This window comes from Ammospiza caudacuta, chromosome 6, assembly GCF_027887145.1.
Source record: "Ammospiza caudacuta isolate bAmmCau1 chromosome 6, bAmmCau1.pri, whole genome shotgun sequence".
In the NCBI taxonomy this organism is placed as follows: domain Eukaryota; kingdom Metazoa; phylum Chordata; class Aves; order Passeriformes; family Passerellidae; genus Ammospiza; species Ammospiza caudacuta.
The window spans coordinates 13,270,336-13,290,949 of record NC_080598.1 but is presented as its reverse complement, the minus strand read 5'-3'; the positions used below and the strand labels follow the sequence as shown (position 1 = coordinate 13,290,949).

General features: G+C 48.7%; 1 protein-coding gene across 1 annotated transcript; it reads right to left on the bottom strand.

The window, feature by feature from the left end:
* Positions 1–1,175: 1,175 nt before the first annotated feature.
* Positions 1,176–10,295, bottom strand: DRD4 (dopamine receptor D4). The gene is made up of 4 exons (XM_058807516.1): positions 10,065–10,295; positions 2,696–2,808; positions 1,804–2,351; positions 1,176–1,378 (listed from the first exon to the last, which is right to left on the bottom strand). Exons 1-4 carry the CDS (start codon positions 10,293–10,295, stop codon positions 1,176–1,178), a joined length of 1,095 nt encoding a protein of 364 aa, XP_058663499.1.
* Positions 10,296–20,614: the final 10,319 nt, after the last annotated feature.

Genomic DNA, 20,614 nt, shown 5'->3' with positions numbered 1-20,614 from the left:
CTCCTTCCATTCCCAAAGCAAAATGCTCACTCCTGCTTTCCAACATAACACTTGAGTGTTGGGAATGGTTTCTGCTCACAGTTAAATGCTGATTGCCCATTGTCTAGAACTTGGAGTTAGTTAATTGAGAAGGCAGTCTTGATTGAGGCCACAATAACACAGATCATTTACAGGGTTTCTTGCATCCTGCATTCAGATGCAGCAAACACAGCTCTGAAACAGCACCTCTGGAGAGCCCACGGTGCCCTGGTACCTGGGGCAGCTGTGCCCCAACCCAGCATGTGACAGCTCAGAAATGCACAATACAATCGTGGGAATTGAGTCTGTTTGCTGGTGAGAAATTGAGCACCTGCTATTTTTAGTCAAAGGAACACTCTAGACATACCCTTTCCGTTCTGCTTCCAAGCAAATTCCCTCCTGGAAACAACAATCCTGTAAAAAATCATTACTTGGAAGACTGTATTTTTCTGCAATATTCTTTTTCTCCCCTCTGAGCCTCAGCAACAAGCATCACCTGTCCCACTGGCCACTGTGGCTGTCGCTGCATGCAGGTTCACCTAAACATATGAAGGATTTTTTCTTGAGGCTGGAAATGGTTCCTGGCAGGAATTGTGTGGCTTCACAAGAAAATCTGGAGCACTAGCAATAACATTATGATGCCTTTGTAAGACCCTTGTTAAACATGAGTGAAATCAGGTTTTGGGTTTAAAATTATCAAGGATAAGGGGAAAGGAGATTGCATAGGTAGATTCACCCTCTCCTGCATATGGACATCTGGAAATGAGCTTGGTACCCTTGTCTTGTATGTGGACATCTGGGTAATTAGTTTAAACAGCCTTTTTTCCCCCAGACTCATGTCCCTGTCACTTCACAGCCCTGTTAATATCACCCCAGAAGCCAGAAGATTAGAAATTAGAATTATTATCCCTGCTTACATCAAACAGCAACCGTTAAAGAAGAGGCTACACTTGGCAGTTCCACTGGGAAGAGGATCCAAGCTGCATCCACTGGCCTTCACCTGTAACACCTTACTACAAGGACCTGGGGAGCCCCTTCAGCTGCAAGCTCTGCTCATCCTGCCCTCATCCCCAACAAAGACAGCAGACCAGAGGCAGAAATAGATCTTTAATGAACTATACAAAAAATGACCCAGTGGTTCCTCCTGCGCAGAGGGCTCAGCAGAAGAGGTGCAAGACTTTGCGGAAGAAGTTCCTGAACTCGGCGTTGAACACGGTGTAAATGATGGGGTTGAGAGCACTGTTGACGTAGCCCAGCCAAGTGACAGTGCTGGTGACTTGAGGGGGGATGGAGCAGGATTTGCAGAGTGCCCTGGTAATGTGCACCACAAAAAAAGGTGTCCAGCAGAAGAGGAAAGCACCTGCCAGGAGGACAATAAAGAGAGAAGGTGATGTGAATGTTCAAAAGAGTTTAATTTAACAAAGTCTGAGCCAAAAAAGACACAGCTTGGGCACTCAGGGAAAAGGCAGCAGTTGTGCTAACACATGGAGTTGGGCTTATGCCCAGACAAAAAATTGGGATATTATTCCTGTCCTAAACTTTGATGAAAAGTCTTGAGTTAGTCTTGCTTTGGCTTTGAATGTAAGATATTGGGAGTCACAGGTTTGCCTTGGAGGGAGGTTGTGTTACAGACACTGTATGTGTCTATATGTGTATGTGTTCTTTCCCAAGGGTGGTGGGTTTTGGCACTGCTCTGGATTGACCCAGGCCCTGCCAGTCTGAGTGCTGTGGTGTAACAAGGTGGCGCATTTTCCAGCCTCCCCAGCATCCCTGACAGCCACTCACCAACAACGACGGGCAGCACCCGCATGGCCTTGCGCTCCCGGCCATTGATCTTGGCCTGCTTGCGCCCGTGCCCTGGGTGCGGGTACCTGAGGTGTGGGTAGGACACAGTCTGGATCCCACTGTTCATCCCACACTCCCCAGGGAGGCCGGCACGGGCATAGGGGCTGCACTCCAGCAGTCCCAGCCGGGTCTGCTCTCTCTCCATCAAGGTTGGGGGGTGATAGAGCTTCCTGTTGGCTCCGTGGATGCAGCCTCTCAGCTTGGCCTTCCGGGCTTCTTCCCAGCGCTTGAGTCCTTGGAACATGCCACAGTACAGAACCAGCATGACAGGGCATGGGATGAAGAAGGAGCAAATGGAGGAATACACGATGTAGTTGTCATCCTCCAGTTGGCACAAGCTGGGGTCCCGGTCTGGGACATTGTTGAGGCCAAATATGACTGGGGATGCCACAGCAAAGGCGAATATCCAGGTGGTGGATATAAGGATCAGCTGCCGCAGGTCGATCTGCCGCCGATTGTAGTTGAGTGGGATTTGAACAGCGATGAACCTGCCAACATAGCCCCGGGTGAGTCAGTCCTGGTGTGGTGGTGGCATCGTGGTAATGTAACCAAGGGATCCCAAACTCCTTGCCACTGTCCTTCCCCCCATTAATTCACTTTACTGACAGCCGAGGCCTGGGCTACAACCACAACAGCCAAGAGACAGCTCTGGGTCATCACACAACAAGATTTCAGCTTGGCCACCACTAATGGGACACAAACCTGATGGTGAAAGACATCAGGGCAGAACAGCCTCCTTAGGGGAGGGCAGAATCCTCCCTGCCTGGGACACTGGCAAGGGCCTATGGAAGCAGTGTGCTGCCCAGGCACAGCCAGAGCAGGAAGCACTCACCGATCCACACTGATAGCACACAGGTTGAAGATGGAGGCCGTGCACAGCATCACGTCCATGGTCATCAGGGCATCGCACAGCACTGTGCTGAGGGACCACACTCCTCCCTGGAACTGAAAAGATCCCTGGGGTCAGCAGACGCTGTGTCCTTTAAAATGACAGGAACATCGCCATGCCTGGGTGCCTCAGCCACTCATGTTTGCTCCAAACAAGCAGCCCAAAGCTGAGTGCTCCTCCCATAGCACGATGCTCCCAGTGCAGCAGCAGCACATGGGAATCAGCCCCACACAGAGCCCACAGTCTGCTCAGGGCTTGTGGCTCTGGCCTGTCTGGAGAACTGAGCTCTCAGACCATCAGTACAGCCAAGTGAGTCATACTGGGCAGAGAAATGGACACAGGACATTGCACTGCCTTGGATGAGGTCATGTACCCCCAAACTCCTCAAACTCCCAGTTCAGGACCTCAGGATCTCCCCAACAAAGCAATATTGGCTGCACAGCATCCTGAGCTCAGTCCCCAAGCAAGCAGAAGACAGAGCACAAAGCTCCTCTTCCACTTCTGTGTCCCAGCCACTCCAAGCCCCTGCATGCAGACTATGTGAAGAGTTTCTCTGTGTTACACAACTGTTCCACCCTGGCAGGCCAAGCACAAGTTCAGCTTCTGGAGACCAGGTCCAGGCAGTGAGTAACAACCTCTGATTCTCTCCCCACAGTCACAGGCACCAGGGCAGAGCAGCAGGGACCGGTGTCAGTGCTCTAAACCACCTGTAAGTGTTGACTCTGCCATTCTTGGTGATCTTCAGCTTGGTCATGTCTCAGCCAGCCAGCACAAGCTCTGCACAGCCTATAGCACAGGACAGGCAGCAGGACAGACAGAAGGACAGCAATGGCTGATGCTCATACAGCCAGAAACTACTTGCAACACTTTGTTCCAATCAAGTGCTTGTCTCAACCAGGTACAAACCCAGCTTGTTCTTTTAACATTAAAGCACTTTTTAGGCTGATACAGAAATAGGTCACCTCGATCCCATTCCTGTGCCATTATTCCCATGAGCTCCTTCAGCAGCAGCAGAGACCTATCAGTTTGCTTGCACCTGCACAGGTAAGCCAGGTAGCTCAATAGGCTGTCACCACAAGACAGCAGGGAATTTTTCCTCAGAGTTTGAGACTGTGAGGAAAATTCCTTTGGGTCCCTCTGCAGATACAGGTTAAAAACCCAATAAAATGTACAAATAAGTATGATTTTAGCTTGAAAAAAAAGTGTTCAGTAGCAATGGCCCCTTGACATGTCTGATTCAAACACTTTATTTTGATATTGCAAAATACCAAGCACTACCTGTACTTTCTATATGTTTTTATTAAAATATATATTATAGATATTACTAGAGTATATATATATTGCTGCAAGTAATATATTTAATTTTCTATGTATGTTTATCTACAGATAATGTGCATCACCTAATATATATAATTTATTACATATTTTTATCTATAGAAAATGTGCTGCATAAAAATTTTATATATATATATCCCAGGGACCTTTTTCTCTATAGCAATAGTCAGCCAGTGCTCATAGAGTCTAATGTTGCTGCCCTTTCATGTTGCAGGTTTCAGGAAGCAGGTATGGATTTGTTCCTGTACTGGTGCTAAACAACAGTTCTGGTTTCATTCATTCCAGCACAGAGTAGAGCCACATGGGGAACACACTCCACAGAACGCCTGGAAGGTGCTGAACCCCAGGCCCTGCCAGCCACAGGGCAGGCAGCTCTGCAGGGATTAATATCAGCCAGTAATGATGTCAAGCACAGGATTATGATTAGAGGAGCTGTAAAGCCAAAGGAGTCTCTGAAGTAACTGTTTTGCTATTTTTGTACAGCATCTCCTTGAGATACCTCCGGGGGAGCTCTGGAGTCAGACCTGTGTGCTTCAGTCAGCCTATTTTCTAGCACAATGCAGACACTCCAAACTGAATTTGGGACCTGAATCATCAAAAGCCAAATTTCTGCCAAGCTCACTGGGATCTTGACAGGTTCAGTTCAGCTTATGAGAGAGAAAAATTTGATTTTGGGCTGCAGTTTTCCAAACCTATTTGTGATTTGGGGGAACTAATTGATTCTGAAAAGGACAAAAGCTCTCGGTCTGCAGCACCATTGGATCATGTGAGATTAAAGTTGGGCACTTGGAAAATGCTATGAAACCCTTCCCTTTCCCCACCAACCCCCAAGACTCAGCTTTGGAGGAGGTGCTAGGAGAGAACTTCCCATTCTGTGGTGTTTGTCACCTGCCCACCTTGGCAAAACGTGCCAAGGACCCCTCTGATGGGAGAGTAACTTTGGATAAGAGGCTTTGCTGGGCCATGTGATTAAGGAGTACCTAATTCCAGGAGGCTGCAGCAGATTAGCCCATCAAGGTACACAGTGTAAAGATTTAGGGATCACAAACAACTCAAGCTTCCTTTAAGTGCTCCAGAGCAACTGAACCTCCAGCAGCTCTTTTGGTTCTCCACTTTTCCAGAATACAATGCAGAAGTTTTTATAGGATGCTGGATGGCAGGAGACAGACTTGGCTTCTCAAACCCTTGCAGCTGCCTTCCTAGTCAGCCCATTCTGGTATCCTTATTCCTCAGCACAGCTGATTTGTAAGGAAAACTCTGCCTTCTAAACCAGCCTGATGCCAGAAGAGCTCCTGAAGGCAGGAGCCAACACACAAAGCCAAAGGTTTTAGTTCTATTTCCTCTGATACCAGCCCTTGTCTCACTCCTCCCACATGCAGGGAACAGCAGGAGCCTGAAAGGAAATTAGGAGATGCCCATCTGGACTTTGAACAAGTATCTGCCTCAGTGCAGCCATGGCTCCAAGACATAGCATGGAGTGGGAAGGCTGTGACATGAGCTGGAAGAGGAACAGTCCTTGCCAGTGGGCAAAGTCCAGCATCAGAGCCAAAGAATTGTCTCCATGTCCACCAGAAGCTGACTTGGGGCTTTTTGTCATGAGTTGTGACAACTGTCACAGTCCCCAGAATACACAATGCAGCCTGCAAGGGGAGAGGAAGAAGAGGGAGTGGGACATAAGACAGAGGTGCCTCGTGTCTGCTCTGATGTTGTTTCTTAAATCATTGAGGTCAAAGTTTTTCAGAGATTATGAAAAAGCCTCATCATCCATCTGAGACATTATGAGGGCCAAGAATTTCAGGACACCTCTCCCAGTTACTGGTATCTGAAAAAAAACCCCTAAGCACTGGTTTGTAACTGCTGGCCTGTCTCAGCTCCCTGGTACTTTGTGTGGCTCAGACATCAGCCAGGCCCAGAATAACATCTATTTCCACTAAAACTGTAGCATTCTAGGAAAGACTAATCCCAAATCCTGCTGCAAACAAGCTGACATGTATTCACAGAGAGTCTGGGGAAATTTGGAGAGGGTAGAGGTCTGGCCTCTTATTAGAAGAGCTCCATCACAAGCACACAGAAAAAACTGCAAAATAGATGTTTTGATACCAAGCCAGTGACACCCTGAACGTTTTGGGCAGAACCCATCACCCTCAGCAAGATAAGAAGATAGCACATGAGGTTTTTACTGGCTGCTCCATCATCATGCCTGCTGGGAACACTCATCTTCCCTGACCTGAGAAGGAGCCAGGTAAACATGCAAATCTGCTAAAACTGTTTCCTCTTTTCCGTAATCACTTACACAGGTCTTAGTGGCAAAGATGTTTACATAACCAACACCCTCAGCTCCTGCCAGCAGCTTCCTGGCTCAGGCCTGTTCCACAGCCCTGCTGCTTGGCAGGGATTAGCAGAGAGCTGAGCACACAGGAGCAGCAGCTACAGGTTCAGGTACAGGTACAGGTGTGCTGCACAGCATAGTCCACGTGTGGAGCTTGTCCTGGTGCCTGCCATAATTGCTGGGATGCCTCCACTTGATGAGGGCTGTATAAACTCCTGCAAGTATCCCAGAGTCTTTGGGACTCCTGCCATTTTCAGTGTCTCTGGGAAGAGGAAGCTTGCCTCACAAGGCAGGCCTGTGGAGCCATGCAGCTCCCTCCCAAAGCCATCCAGAGCCAAGTGATATCCTGCAGTAACTCCACAGCACCATAGCTCTGCTTCCTCAGGTAACCCCTGGTTCGGTGCTACCAATGCTCCAGGGACTCTCTGGGATCTTCTCCTGGCCTCTCTTCACATAAAAGCAGAACTCTGCTCTTCAGGAATAACAGTTAATGCCTAAGAGTGCTCCAGGCCATCTCCTTCCCCCTTGCTTCCCATCACCCCTGCTTTTCTGGCACAGGATTGATTGATGGAAAGCACTTGACACACTCATCAGAAAGCCAAGGCTGGCAGAAGAGCAGTGCAACTTCCCCGTGAAAGTTACCATTACCTCTCCCCATCACACTGCTAAGACCTCAGATTCCCAAGCAGGCAGGAAGGTAAGTGCCTTTTGCCCACCAGGGCAGGCAGCTGTGAGTAATTGCAACTGGAAACATTGGAACATGTCTTTGTTTCACATTTGGATGAGTCCAGTGGAAGGAGAGTGTGTGTCCATAATTGCTGCCTTGTCTGAAATGAGCTTTCTTAACAACCAGAAATAAAACCCACGATCAAGGACTCTCCACTGTGCTCCAGCTTCAGAGAACAGCAGCAAAGGATCACCCACATACCACAGGAAGGAATCCCATCCCCACTGGGGCTTGGAGGAGATCTGTTCTTTGAGAGGGTGTCAGATGTCACCTCAAAAGTTAAGTCCCTCCTGCTGTCTTCTAAAGCTCTGACTTGAAGGAATGTTTCCAAAACTGGAACACAAGATGCCACCTCACAGGAAAACAGCACAAGGTGAGCAAATTTCTGCTGAATGAAAAAATGCTCAGTTTTTTGTTCTCTTCATGCTTATAAAGCAAAAACCCACTGCCTCAGCTGGTTCTCGAGTTTTCCAATAGGCCCTCAGAGTCCATCTTTACTGTATCAGGAGTTGTACTAAAGTTTAAAACAACAAAACAAAAGCCCCACACCAAGAATGAAGATTGAGGTGAACATTCAGGACTGTCCAGGCCATATTTTCAGTGGCTACCATGTTTGGTACAGAGTGCAAGCTGAAACCAAGCTAGTTTTAAAGAGCAACACTACCCCTTGCATCTTGCATCCCAACATCTAATTCTGAGTTTTGCCTCCAAGGAAAAAACAAAAAAAAACCAAAAAAAAAAAAAAAAAAAAAAAAAAAACACCAAAAAAACAAAAAAAAACCAAAAAAAAAAAAAAAAAACACAAAAAAAAAACCAAAAAAACCCACAAAAATCCCATCCTCTGGCATGGATTCAGTGGTTACTCTCCCTTTTCCTTATTTCAGAACAAAATGAGTTGGAAATCCTGCACCAGTGTACAAAAGACAAAATGAAAATGGGCACCTGCAGGCTCTGAGCCCAGAGAAGCTTCCAGACATGGAATGGGAACTAGAGCTGGAGCTGCTCTACACATCAAAGCCCCACTGCCTGCTCGAGGCTCTCTCTCCCTCTCTCTCTCTCTCTCTCTCTCTGTAGCTGTTCCATACTTCCCTCACCTGCTCCATGCATTCCCTCTGAGAGCCAGGAGTGCAAATCCTGGTGCCTGTGCTCTTTTGTGCCTCTGAATGCCTGCCTGGCGGCAGGAGCTGCAGAGGATGGGAGGGAAAGACTTCTGTCATACAGCACCTACATTCTCCATGTTTAATATCCTGGGAGCAGAGACATGGAAGAATTCCCTCACAGAACTGATGTTTATGAATAGCCATGGAGGTGAATGTACCAAGTGTCACCACAAGCTGGACAGCACCAGTTTTTAAAGCTCATACAGGTATGAACACCTGTTACCTGAGAATCCAGAACTTGTGGAATGTCTGTGGTGTTCAAGAAATACTCCTGCCCCAGTGGAAGCATTTTCAGAGGTACCCCAGAATATGTTAACCTGTATTTTATATATTCCAGCAAAACTCCCACCTGCAGGCAAAAGGAAACCACTCTGGTGTTCATGACTGCCCATAGAGAGACCTGGGGACTGAAGGCATTGAGAGACAACAGAAAGAGGAAGGAAGAAAAGGGATCCCAATTAGCAAAAAGTAGCTGAGAAGAATGATGAAGAATATGCCTTTCTAACCACAGCAAAAAAGAGGTAATGAGGAAAAGCAAATCCACCAAAACCAAGAGCACAGTGGAAAAAGAGGGGACCTAATGCTCCAGTTCTTCCTTGGTTCTTCTCATGGGTCCCCAGATGAACCTGCTGCTCCACAATACCTGTCTCCAGAGAGGTCACAGTATCCTGGAAAATCCTAGGACGAGGTAGAGACCATTCTAAGCTCTAATCTGCAGCCTGCCTTGCTTAGGGGAGTACAGGCCTGCACAGTCAGGGCCTGCTCAGCCATGGAGTGCTCTGCATGGCTTGTGAAAGAGGACAAGAGGGGAGATGCTATTCCACAGCTGGGAAGAAGATTCACACTACCAGCTACCACCAGCATGGGTAGAAAAACCTGCTATTTGGCTCAGTGGATGCTTTCATCCTCTTGAGCAGGGAAGAGCCACTAGCTGGTACTAACAGGTTCTAAAACATCCCCCTGCAAGCACAATGGTTTATTTGTCCCTGGCAGTAAATGTTACAGAGAGAACTCAGCCTCAGGAGTGCCTGTTGTTCTTTCCCTCAGCTATCACAGTCTTGGGGGTGAACAGGTTTTGGGAGTGAACAGCAACTCTGCCCCATGTCCCTGAGCTGGCTCTCCACAACTGCCATCGCGTGCTGGGTCAGGCCTGTGCCAAGCAACAACCTACCAACCAAAGCCACCTTGGTGCAGGGTGACCAAATCCCATCCAGCCCCCGGAAAAGACAGCTTCTCCTTCTCAGCCAACATGGAAAGTTATTTCCTGGCTAAAGATGCTAAAGATCTCCCTTTATCACCAAGGCTCACTGTGTGCCAAACAGAGCACAGCACCTGTCTCTTCCTATACATTTGCTGACGGCAACCTGGACAGCGTGCAAGCCGAGGGACAGCGTGCAAGCCAAGGGACAGCACCCCGGTGCGCCTCCGCTCGGGGCATCTCCACTCGGCGCGGTTCGCACGGGATCCCAGGAACTCGCACGGCGCCGGCTCCGCTCCCCGCCGCCCGCGGTCCCGCAGCGCTGGGATGCGGTGACGCTCGCAGGTAAGAGCCGGGGGGTCTGACCGCCACATCCCGGGGGCAAAGCTGTCCCGGGAGGGGGAGCACTCCCGTGCCGGCGGGGTGGCGGTGGGGAGCAAACCCGGAGAGCGGCTTGGACCCTCGGTACTTGGTCTCTTGCCCCCCGCTGCCTCGTAACCTGCAGGCTCGGCGGGCACACGAGCCCCAACCCGCCGTGCCCCGGTGTCCCCGGGCTGTCTCACCTCGGAGTAGACGTAGAGGGGCAGGACGAGGAGGGCGAGCAGCAGATCGGCCACGGCGAGGCTGACGATGAAGTAGTTGGTGGTGGTCTTGAGCGCCCGCTCCGTGCAGACGCTCAGACAGACGAGCCCGTTGCCGCCTACGATGAGGAGGATGAGGAGGATGCCGAGCACCAGGGCGGCGATGCTGTGGCCGGGTACGGCGGGCGGTGGTCCGGCGGTGCCGTTGCCCATGGCCCCGCGGCGCTGCCCCCGCAGCCCCGCGCACGGAGCCGGGCCGGCCGCCGGGAGCTGCCCGCCGAGCCGCGGGAGGAGCCTCCGCCGCCGCCCCGCCCGGCCCCGGTCCCGGCCCCGCGGGGACAACTGGGTCACCAAGCGGCTTAAGGGGTGGCGGGGGGGGGCAGGCTCCCGGTGTCCTGGCTCCCGGTGTCCCGGTGTCCCGAGCGCTGCAGAGGTCTTGCTGCGTTCTCACATTGTCTTGCTGCGTTCTCACACGGGGCTGTTCTCTTAAGCAATGTTAGAGGAAAGAATTGGAATTAGTACAGGTCGGGTGAATAACTGGGAAATTTTATTCTGATGTGTGTGTGGAATCTGGTAATGTTTAGGAGTTTGTAATTAAGCTGAGTTAAGATCCAGACAGTCCATAATGAAATTTAAAGATAGTGCCAAGACAGGATACTGAGAGTGTCTTGGAGCACAGAGGAGGGATTAAAAGTGCTCTTAATAAGCTGGCAAATGCAGGATGCTCTTCAAAAAGAATTTTGCACTTTACCCATGCTTGGGCAGGAATAAACAACTGCAGAAATGTAGGATACAGGAAGGAACCAGATGGGCAGCAAGTGTGGGAGCAAAGATGGGGTGGCAGGTCATGAGCTGAACATGGGGGCTGGGGTGTTTTACTGCAGAAAATGAGAGAAAAATGCTCTTTGAGGGGTACCTATGCACCTGCAGGATCAGGAGGTATGGGGAGGTGTGACCTTCCATTTCTAGCCCAGATGACTTGGGAGATATGGGAGCTGATACAGACTCTGTGGACATCTCTACAGCTGTGCCACTAAACCTCAGCCCAGATGTTAATGCCAGGTAAGCATTCAGATCAGCCTGGTGTTTGTGGAAGGTGATGGGAAGAGAAGGCATAGCAGTAAAAGGACATTTATACTGTGTATAAAAGAAAAAAATACATTATTGGAAGATTTTTATGAGACAAATTGCTTCTAAGATCTGTTTATAAGCTGCAGCTATCAGAGTTTCACCCAAACTATTGGGACTTGTGGTAGAAATCCTCTCTCCAAACCCTACCCCTGCTGCCCCAACTTCCCTTACTCTTTTTTGGAAAGGGTCACAGTTACCCCCCAGCATGTGCAGTGTGGAAAGGCCACAGCCCTGGTGTCAGCCTTGGGACACAGATCCAAGCACTGTCCTTCCTTGGACTGGACTAACAGCAGCTGATCCACACAGTCTGTTTTGCCCAGCTGCTGTGGCTCTGCAATTTCATACATGAGTAGGAGAAAATTCCCTTGGTTTAAGCACTTGGACAACAGTCTGGTTGGCTAAATTCTGCCTCCAGAGGTGGGGCTTCCAGGTCTTTTCTAAAGCCAGCAAGAATGCCATGTCTTTAGTAACTACAGAGTTGTACCACCCTTCTCTCCCATCCTAGTGAAGGCTGCCCATCCTCATGTTGATCCCAATACCTGTGGATTTGTTTTTCCAGTCATCTCCCTCTTCTAGTGTGCAAAGACAGGAGAGACAATTCCACCTGGCCTGAGTGGGACCACATCTAGATCTGTCTGTCACCAGCACTGGAATAGGTACTCACATACCTGTATCTCTACATTCCTTTTGGGAATGGTTTCTGTTGGACTCAGGTGGACACAAGCATGGTTGCACATCTGCCAGGTCTGAAGCTTGGTGATACCTCATCTGCTGGCAAGTTCAAACAAGGAAGATGGTTTCCATCATCTGGTCACAGCTTTTCCTACCTGCCTTTGTTCCCTAAAGCCTGACTCCTGACACAGCCCTCATTCAGTGAGGGGCTGGGACAGCAGAACCATATTCACTAGAGCCCTTTTTATTCTGAGAAATGAACTCAAAGTAGTAAAAGGAAGTTTCATTAATGGAGGAGGCCCCCAGTTTCAATAATGAAACTGTGTGGAGAAAATACTCTTAATTTATTTATGTTTAAACCGCCTGAGCAGCCAAGAGAGCAGGATGGAAATGTGACTGCTGTCCTCCTGCCTTCCCACAGGGATTAGTGGCATTCCTCTAATCCCCTTTAACAGTTAATTTACATTCATTATCTCAATTTTCCCTGTGGGTTAGTGCTGAATGACTTGCAATTCTCAGTGTGGAAGCTCATATTCCAGACTAACAGGGCCTTAATCCTAAACTAGTTTAATCCTGGAGTGGGTTAAATTAATGTGAAATAGTGCTTTTGACTTCCAGAAGTGAGTAGCCATGAAAACCACTAATTAGGACAGTGCTTCCATGGCAAACAAGCTACAGACATTAAACACAATTCCTTTCTTGGATAAGAGGAGTTGCTCTCCTAGCAGAGGAGAAGGAAAGTGTGTTTTACATCAGCATATCCAAAGAAGTCGTGTCACTGCACAAAAAACAGATGACAAAGGACAGAGTCGTGGGTCACCCTCATGGAAAGCAGGAGGAGTTTTGCTGGAGTGATGGACTGGGAATGCTTAGATCACCTTTGGAGAGGGTCTGATGTGGTTGGTGTTTTGGAACTACCCTTTTTTGTTTGGACACACAGCCTGCAGTGTCCTCATTCCCCATCTCACTGGGACAGTAGCTGCGGAAGCACCACAGCTGTTTCTGGTATCAGGAAGAGGGCAGCACCAGAAAAACACCCAAAGCAACAAACCAGTGGGAGATCTGCCTTTTTGGAGTGTTTTGGAGTGTTTGGAAAAGAAACTCCAGGAGATAAGCAGTGTGGTTTATGGCTGTGGTGGAGCTGGACCCTGACCAAAGGAAGCTGGTCTTCTGCCAAGGAGCCAGGAGGAGTCCTGCAGAGACTCCCCCAGGATAAATTAATGGAGGATTGGATTCCCAGCCAGTTCAAAGGATCAGGAAATTTACAAAGTGAGACATCTGTCAGAGTCTCCACAAGGAGATGGAATTTTTATCACCATAATTTTTCACATCTGAGGCACTACAAATTTAAATAGAAAAGGGGAACAATGTGGATGCCAAAGTTTCAGGACAGATGTGCCAAAGTCGGCTGATGAATAGTGCCCTGATAGCATCAGCTCTCCTGGCTGCCTTCAGGTTCAGGACAAAGGGAAGAAAACAAAGAGCTTTCAAGGCCAATCGTGTTCCTATTATTTGCTATATTCAGCCTGGCAATTTTCTGTGAGACACTCATAGGCAACAAAGCCATCCTGCTTTCCAATCTCCTGTAATGCATTTCTCAAAAAAGAGGCAGAGGCAGCATCCCCCCTCTCAGGTGAGCTTTTGCAAGGAGGGAAGAAGATGGCTCATCTCTCTGGGCTTTCCAGACTCCAAGAAGCTGCAGGGATTTATTTACATGCTGAATGGATCTCTTAACATTTACCATTCTGGTAAGTTATGATAAACCCATGTAAGATGTAAAAACTAATGCTAGTGGTTATCTGTGGGGGGTGAAACTATGGAGAAAATGGCTGCATTTTCCATCTCTGTTTGCTTGGAGTCAAAACTAGATGTTTTTGTGGATGCCTGGTTTCAGCTTAACCACAATTGATCTCACACAAGGGTGACTCAATGAGATACAAGGGCTTGTGCCACAGGACAGATCAAAATAATATAACTCAAGAGCTCCTACTGGGTGTAAAACATCCCTGAGATGATTAGACCCATTTGTTGGGAAAAACCTCCTGGTCAGGGGGAGAAGTGGAAGACAACACAAGCAGGAAAGGCAGGGAAAGGCGTGACTGGGAGCAGCAAGCACCTGTAAGTGCTCCTCCCTCCGTGCTCATCCTGGCAAAGCCTGCTCCTGTTTACTGGAAAGGGTGTCCCTTCAGGTCCCTGACAAAGCCAGGGAGGGATGAGCTGAAATGCAGCCCAGGCAGCTGTCAGGAACTGCTGGGATGGCACACCTGGGACAGCTGGCCACAGTGCACATTCTAATTCTTCTAATTCAAACTAATTCCCCAAAGTGCTTTCTCCTCTTCCCAGACACACAAACAGCTGGAGGCTGAGATTACAGCGCTGATGCCAATTAGAGCCGTGATAAGGCAGGACACAAGGGAAGTGTGAGCGCGCTCAGTGCTCCTGCAGTGCAGGTACAGGGAGCTTCCAGCCGGGCAGGAGGCAGCGCTGGGCAGCAGGGCAAGGGTGGCCAGAGCAGCCTGGTGAGGAATACAACCAATCCTCTGTGGTCATGTCCCTGTGTTAAAGGATCAAAGCACGGCTTTCTCTGCACAACCCAGGCAATGTGTAGATGAAATTATTTCTGCTGCACATCCTGACCAGAATGAAGTAATGCCTTGATTCTCTGACACTAAAAATGTTGCTGGGGAGTTTTTTGGTTTTCCTGCAGTTTTGGTGATGCCTGCACTGGGATGTGTTCCACCCTGGGAACATAACCAGAGGGAAGGTATTTTTTTTTCCCACTTGGGTGGGAAAACCTGGGGAGATTTGGAAGGAGTTCCATGGGGTGTAAAATTCCAGCAGGTGACTGATGGGGGTGACAGCTTGTCTTTAAAAACTACTTTGGGCTTCCTTGGTGACAGGGAGACAGCCATGATGCACTCATAAGATTGGAAAACAGAGTTCCCTTCTTCCTGTAAAAAAAGCTGTTCCCTGAGCTTGGCTTTTCCTTTTCTGGATCACAGTGCCAGCCACAGTAGGCCAACCCTTCTTTCCCCTTACAGTACCCATTCCCAAAGCAGGCAGGAAGAATTTCTTCTCAGGAAGAATTTCCTCATGAAAAAGGTGGCCAGGCAATGGAAGGGGCTGCCCAGGGAGGTGGTGGAGAGCTCATCCCTGGAGGTGCCCAAGGAATAACTGGATGTGACACTCAGTGCTCTGGGCTGGGTGATGGGGTGGATGACGGGCACAGTTGGACTTGATGGTCTTGGAGGTCCTTTCCAACCTCAATGATTCCAGGATTCTATGATTTGCTTGTAGGAGGGGAGTGCCTCATGGCAGCCCTTCCAGATTCAAGGCTTGTCAGAGGTGTTTCTGCTGCAGGATGGGCCTGGCTCATCCAGCATCCCTAGGGAGGCATCCCAGGGGACCCTCTGGCTTAGCACCTATCCCTGCTTCAGAGGGACCTTCTCTCTTGCAAAGCACCTCTTATCTCTTATCCTTGGAGAGCCAAGGCACCCTGCCAGCGCCCAAGGTACCACTCCTGCACCAACAGGATACTTTTTCTCTTGTTCTTCCCAGTTCTTAGCAAAATGTTTCAAGCATTTGGGGACTTTTTCCTTTTTTTCAGTATGAGCCAAACACCTAATATTTAATGTTTTTTTCCTTCAAAGGAGCTGGGGTTTACTGCAGATTTTACCCAATGGTTTGGCAGGAAGCAGGTACAGCTTTGACCAAAATGACTGAGATCTGCTCCAGCACAACCCAGAGCTCTTGACAAATGTTTTGCTGTCCTTGCCCCTGGATAATGCTGCCAGCCATGGATGTCACCAGCATGTCCAGCACCTTCCCTCCTGACTTCAGACCAAGCAGGAACAACTCCAGGTATGTGACATTTTGTGCTTTTGTCCCTCACATCTGGTTTTTGTTTTAAACTGGTGCAAATCCAGAAAGGTGCCACATATTTCAGTCAAACAAAGCAGGGGAGAGACACAGGCAGTCCAAGCCACCTCAGGAGCAAGCAGGTACAAAGAGAGACACACATATCCTGGATCTACACACCTTCTTAGCTTAATTTGCCCCTTTGAGATTGAAGTAAGTATTTTTCTGAGGTTCCATGACCACTGTGATTTTCCTCCTTCTTCCAAGCCCACCTGGGTTGCCTTACTTGCCTCTTCCTTCCATCCCACTCTTCACTCTTACAGCCAAAATCATGAAATCAGGTGGTAAAGATTAAAACCACTCCTGAAAGCATCCTGTGCAAGAAAGGAGCATTTAGAAGGCTAAATCCTCCAATCCCTTTATTCCAATTAGGGCCCTTTCTCTTACAGACCAGGGAGTGATGCAAGGAATCGCCTCCAGTCTGCTCCCAGCTGGAGCAGCATCGCCGTCATCGCAGTGGCGTGGGCCAGGCTTACCTGCAAACACACAGAGCCAATCCCCACTGCCCACATGGCCTGACACAGACACAGGAAGGGGAAAAAAGGAATGGGGGAGGTAGAAGTTCTTGAACACCCTGTAAGCTGATTAAAGGGTATTTTACGTAGGAAGGATTTAGCCATGCAGTTCCTAGTACCATCTGACCTCAATAAACTCCCCTGCCATGGGCTGGTGCTGCCATTGCATGGGGCACAGCCTGTGCTGGGCTCCCCAAAGGTCAGCTGCACCTGGACAGTTCCATCAGGACTTGGGACACCATTGCTGGACACGAGTGGGTCATGACATGGTCCTTCCACAGCCTTCTTGGCCTGGCTTAACCCTTGTGCATTTTACCATCCCAAAGCCAGGGTGTAAAGCATGGCTGTAAGATTTTGGGATGTGTTTTGGCCGGTCAAGGTGTCTCTAGGAAAAAGAGAAGCTCCAGCAGATCCTGGGGTCATGGGTTCTGGACAGGCTGGCAAGGATTGGGCAAACTTTGTAAGGATTGCCCTGAATAAACAGCAACCCCAAAGGCTGGATGGGCTTTCCTTCTCCAAGGCAGGAGCAACTATGTCCGCTTGACTATAGCAGTATTTTTCCAGCCTGTTCTTAATGCTCTCTAGAGGAGGCCTCTGAATGCATCCACACTTCTTCCCCAGAGAAAAACATTTTCTGATCTCCTGCATCAATTACTTTGAATGGGAATTTCTCCCCTTCACAACTCATAATTACCCCCCCCTCCCAGAGCTCTGAGTGCTGATTTTGGAGAGTCTGCCTGCATCCTCCCTGTGCTATGGGCTAGGATAGCTCTGTGATGAAATCCTCTCTTTTCTGAAATGCAGTTTCTTGTATTTACCTCCAACATCAAAAAAAGGCCAGGCTCACATGTTCCCTCAAATATTGTCAGATTTGGGGCTAAAGCATTTAACATGGCTCTAAGATGCTGCCTTTCACACTGCTGGTTTGGTGACCCCTCCCACTGTAAAGAGGAGGAGAAAGACCTTCCACAGTTCCATTCTCAGCTCTGATGCCTTTGAGACAGAGCAGTAACGAGAGCCTGGGTATTGAAGGGGGGTGGTCCCTGTGTTTCATAATCTTTGCTCTCTGTTGGCACGAGGGTGTCCCAGGCATCAGCGTGGCTACTGGGAATAGCCCTGGCACCCATGGCAACTGGATTTACTTAATGCATCCCATCACAGGCCTCTCCATGCTGGGCATGTCAGTCGGTGTCAAGCCTAAGCACAAGTGACTGCACAAAGATCCTGATGGCTTTATACCTGGCAGCGTCCCCAGGACAGCTCAGGGATGGCCCCAAAGCTCACAGATCCCTTCTCCATCTTGTCTTGGGGCATTTCTCCCTGCTGTCTTTAAGGAGTGTGTGTGCACAGCCTCAGCACTGCTCAGTGTCACCTGTTTTTGGCACTTTGCTAAAATTCCTGTGCCATGGACAGGTCAGTCAGGGCAGCCAGGGGCTGGGATCAGTCCAGCCCAGATTTCCCACACCTGCAGGCGTGGCAGTGGTACAGCAGCAGGGATCAGGTGAGGCCACTCATTTCCTCTGTCATTCTTAGAGCTGGAAAATAGCTGAAAGCTTTTCTCTGCAGTGATGCTGCACATAGATAATGGGTTATAGATTTCATCTAAATGGGTGATTTAATCCTGCTTTGTGCCTGCTGGATGCAGGCAAGGGGAATCTCCACTCTCCTGCTGGGACTTGGAGTGTTCACACAAATGGAGAATCAAGGTGCAAATTCACAAAGCTCCTTTCAACAGATATTGTTAGGCAGGATTCTTTATTACTCCTATTTCCATAATGTCTCCTGATGAGAGTTTGATGTAAATTCTGGTTAAAGAGAATCAAATGTTGTTTCAGGACTGAAAAATTGGTTTGGGCTCTGGTTTATTCAGTTATAAATTTCCATTTGAAAATGCTTTTGAGCTCTCTTCATGGCCCTGAATTTCCTCATCGGGGCTTTCAGAGCTGCCCTGGAGCTCGAGCCCACATTTGTCACCTGCATTAAGTTGCAGCAGTGCTGGGCATAGCCACACCATTTTCTACGCCATCACCTTTTCACTCTGCCCCTGCTGCTGGAGGCAAACCCCATTTTTTGTTGCAAAACAGTTAATCAGGTTACTTATTTCATGTTCTTCCAGTCCCCAGAACCTTTCAGTGTCCTGTCATACACCCTCTACTGCCATCGTGGGGCCACTTTGTTATTCCAACTTCTTCTCTGTCCTCTCGTGGCAAACTGAGTTTCCCCAGAGCTTGGAGGCATTTCAGACCCACTGAGGTTGTTTGCAAAGGAAGGAAAATCACATTAGTGATTTTTACCTCCAGCATCTTGTCCAGCCTCATTTATAAACCTGAAGCTGCCAGCACCACTGCAGGCAGAAGCAGAGGCAGAAGGCTGCAGCTGGAGAGTGCAGGTTCAGAGAGGAGAGGAAAGTGGCTGGGAAACGCCTGGACCAGAGCAGGTCCCAGAGGAGGAAATGGGCTCCCCTGTCCTAGTGCTGACCATGGCATGTCTTGATGCTCCAGGCCTGGAATGGGACCTGGAGTGACCCTGCTGTTTCCCCTGTCCCTGCTGCAGGGCTCTGGCTGCAGCCTGCACTCACAAGCCAGAGGTTCTGCTCATCAGGTCCTGGGGCATTCTTCCAAGGGAAAGAAAATGAGGAAAATCCTGTCCCTCCCAGTCCTCTAGTCATGAGCACACCCTTTGCTTTTCCAAGGAAAAAGATAAGTAGATAAGAAGTGTAATACAGCTCCCATTTCTCCAGTTGGAAGATTAATTTTTTTTTATTATTATTATTCCTTATTCCTTCCAAGCTACTTTATACCATACAAAGAAGAGAGAAAGGGTAATCTTATTTTCTTCCTCTATTTCTGAGTCACCTTTAGCTGCAGTATTTGAGACCAGCCAAACCCCAGCAATGGCAGGGAATATATTCAGGACGTTTTCCATACATGTGTAAGTATGCTGGCTTTTTAGATGCTGTGACAGAATTTGTACTGACAGACCTTTCCCAGTTGAAACCACAGTTCAAAAGGTGTTGTCCCCTCATGGAAAAGTGAGCCCTGATCCTACTGATCAGGCAATTGCCCTAAAAAAGTGACACTTTGTTCAGCCAAATCACTGCTGCACACAGGGACTCCCTGACAGATCCTGGCAATTGCAAACAGCCCAAGCCAGGATGAAATTACAAGAAGAGAAGATTAGGCTCCTATCAAGAGGTAATTAAAGCCAGGAAATAATGATGACAATCATAGCGAATCAATTGGTACAAGGATGTTTGCCCAACAAATGTCATTATAGGCAGAAGCAGGAATTATTATCCATCAGCAGAAATATTCCATCAAATTGCTGTGAATGACCTGATCAGGTAATTAAAGGGACATTCCAACCCCACTGCATTATTTGCTGTTAATCATGATTGCTCATATCCATATCTTTACTCAAATAATTGTTTCTGATAAGGCTGCAGATTTATAGAGGTCCCCAAGAGGAGCAGGCAGTGGAGCATCAGCTGTGAGCCCAGAGCAACCCAGGTTGGTGAGTCCTGCTGGGGTGAGTGTGCTGCATGGGCTGCCTTCCCTTCTCTCTCACTTTTGGGTGCATTTCAGACCTCTGTGATGCCTCACTGAGCCATTGCCATGAGGCCATCCATGTCCTGAACAGCAGTGCTGGAATATGGGGGTTTCCCTCCTCAGGGCTCCCAGCCTGGCTCAGGGTGTAGTTCTTTCAGCTAAATGTCCCAGCTGGCCAAAGAGTTTGCAGTCATTTAAAACCAGCATCAGTGGGGAGGAAATTAAAAGCTTGGAAGTGTCCTGCTAAGGTTAAACAGCCCTTCAGTGATGACACTGGAGATCTACCTGCTTCTTGGGGTGTGACTAATTTTAAAAATCATTATTGATAGGAAGGAAAAGTTCCCCAATAGCTATCACTGTTCTTGGGAACTTCAGCAAGCAAATGGTCTACCCAGGGGACACAAAATTACATCCAGAAAGAGAAAAGAGAAGTGGATCACCAGATTAGCAGCTAGAAAGGTTATGAAGAGAGGGGAGACTCTGGAGCCAGGAATGGGGTTTTAAATGGTCTCTTAAATATGGTGTCCCAGAGAAATGCAAGCCCATGAGAGGCCAAATGCTGAGGTGAGATCTTGGGGTCAAGGGATTGTGTAACAGCTGTTGGGCAGATAGAAGGACAGGCTCAGGATTCAGGTGCCCCTTGCCCAAGGATGCTGTGGTTTTGGTGGCTGTTTTCACCTCCTCCTGCATCCCAGGACTGTGGAGTCTGCCTTGTTTGGATTCCAGTAAGATGCTGATCTTTGAAATG

Coding starts and splice junctions, on each gene's coding strand:
- DRD4 (XM_058807516.1), bottom strand. CDS start 10,295: ATGGGCAACGGCACCGCCGGACCACCGCCCGCCGTACCCGGCCACAGC. Junction 2,352..2,695: donor TGTGCTATCAGTGTGGATCG/GTGAGTGCTTCC, acceptor CTATGTTGGCAG/GTTCATCGCTGTTCAAATCC. Junction 1,379..1,803: donor GGTGCTGCCCGTCGTTGTTG/GTGAGTGGCTGT, acceptor TCCTCCTGGCAG/GTGCTTTCCTCTTCTGCTGG.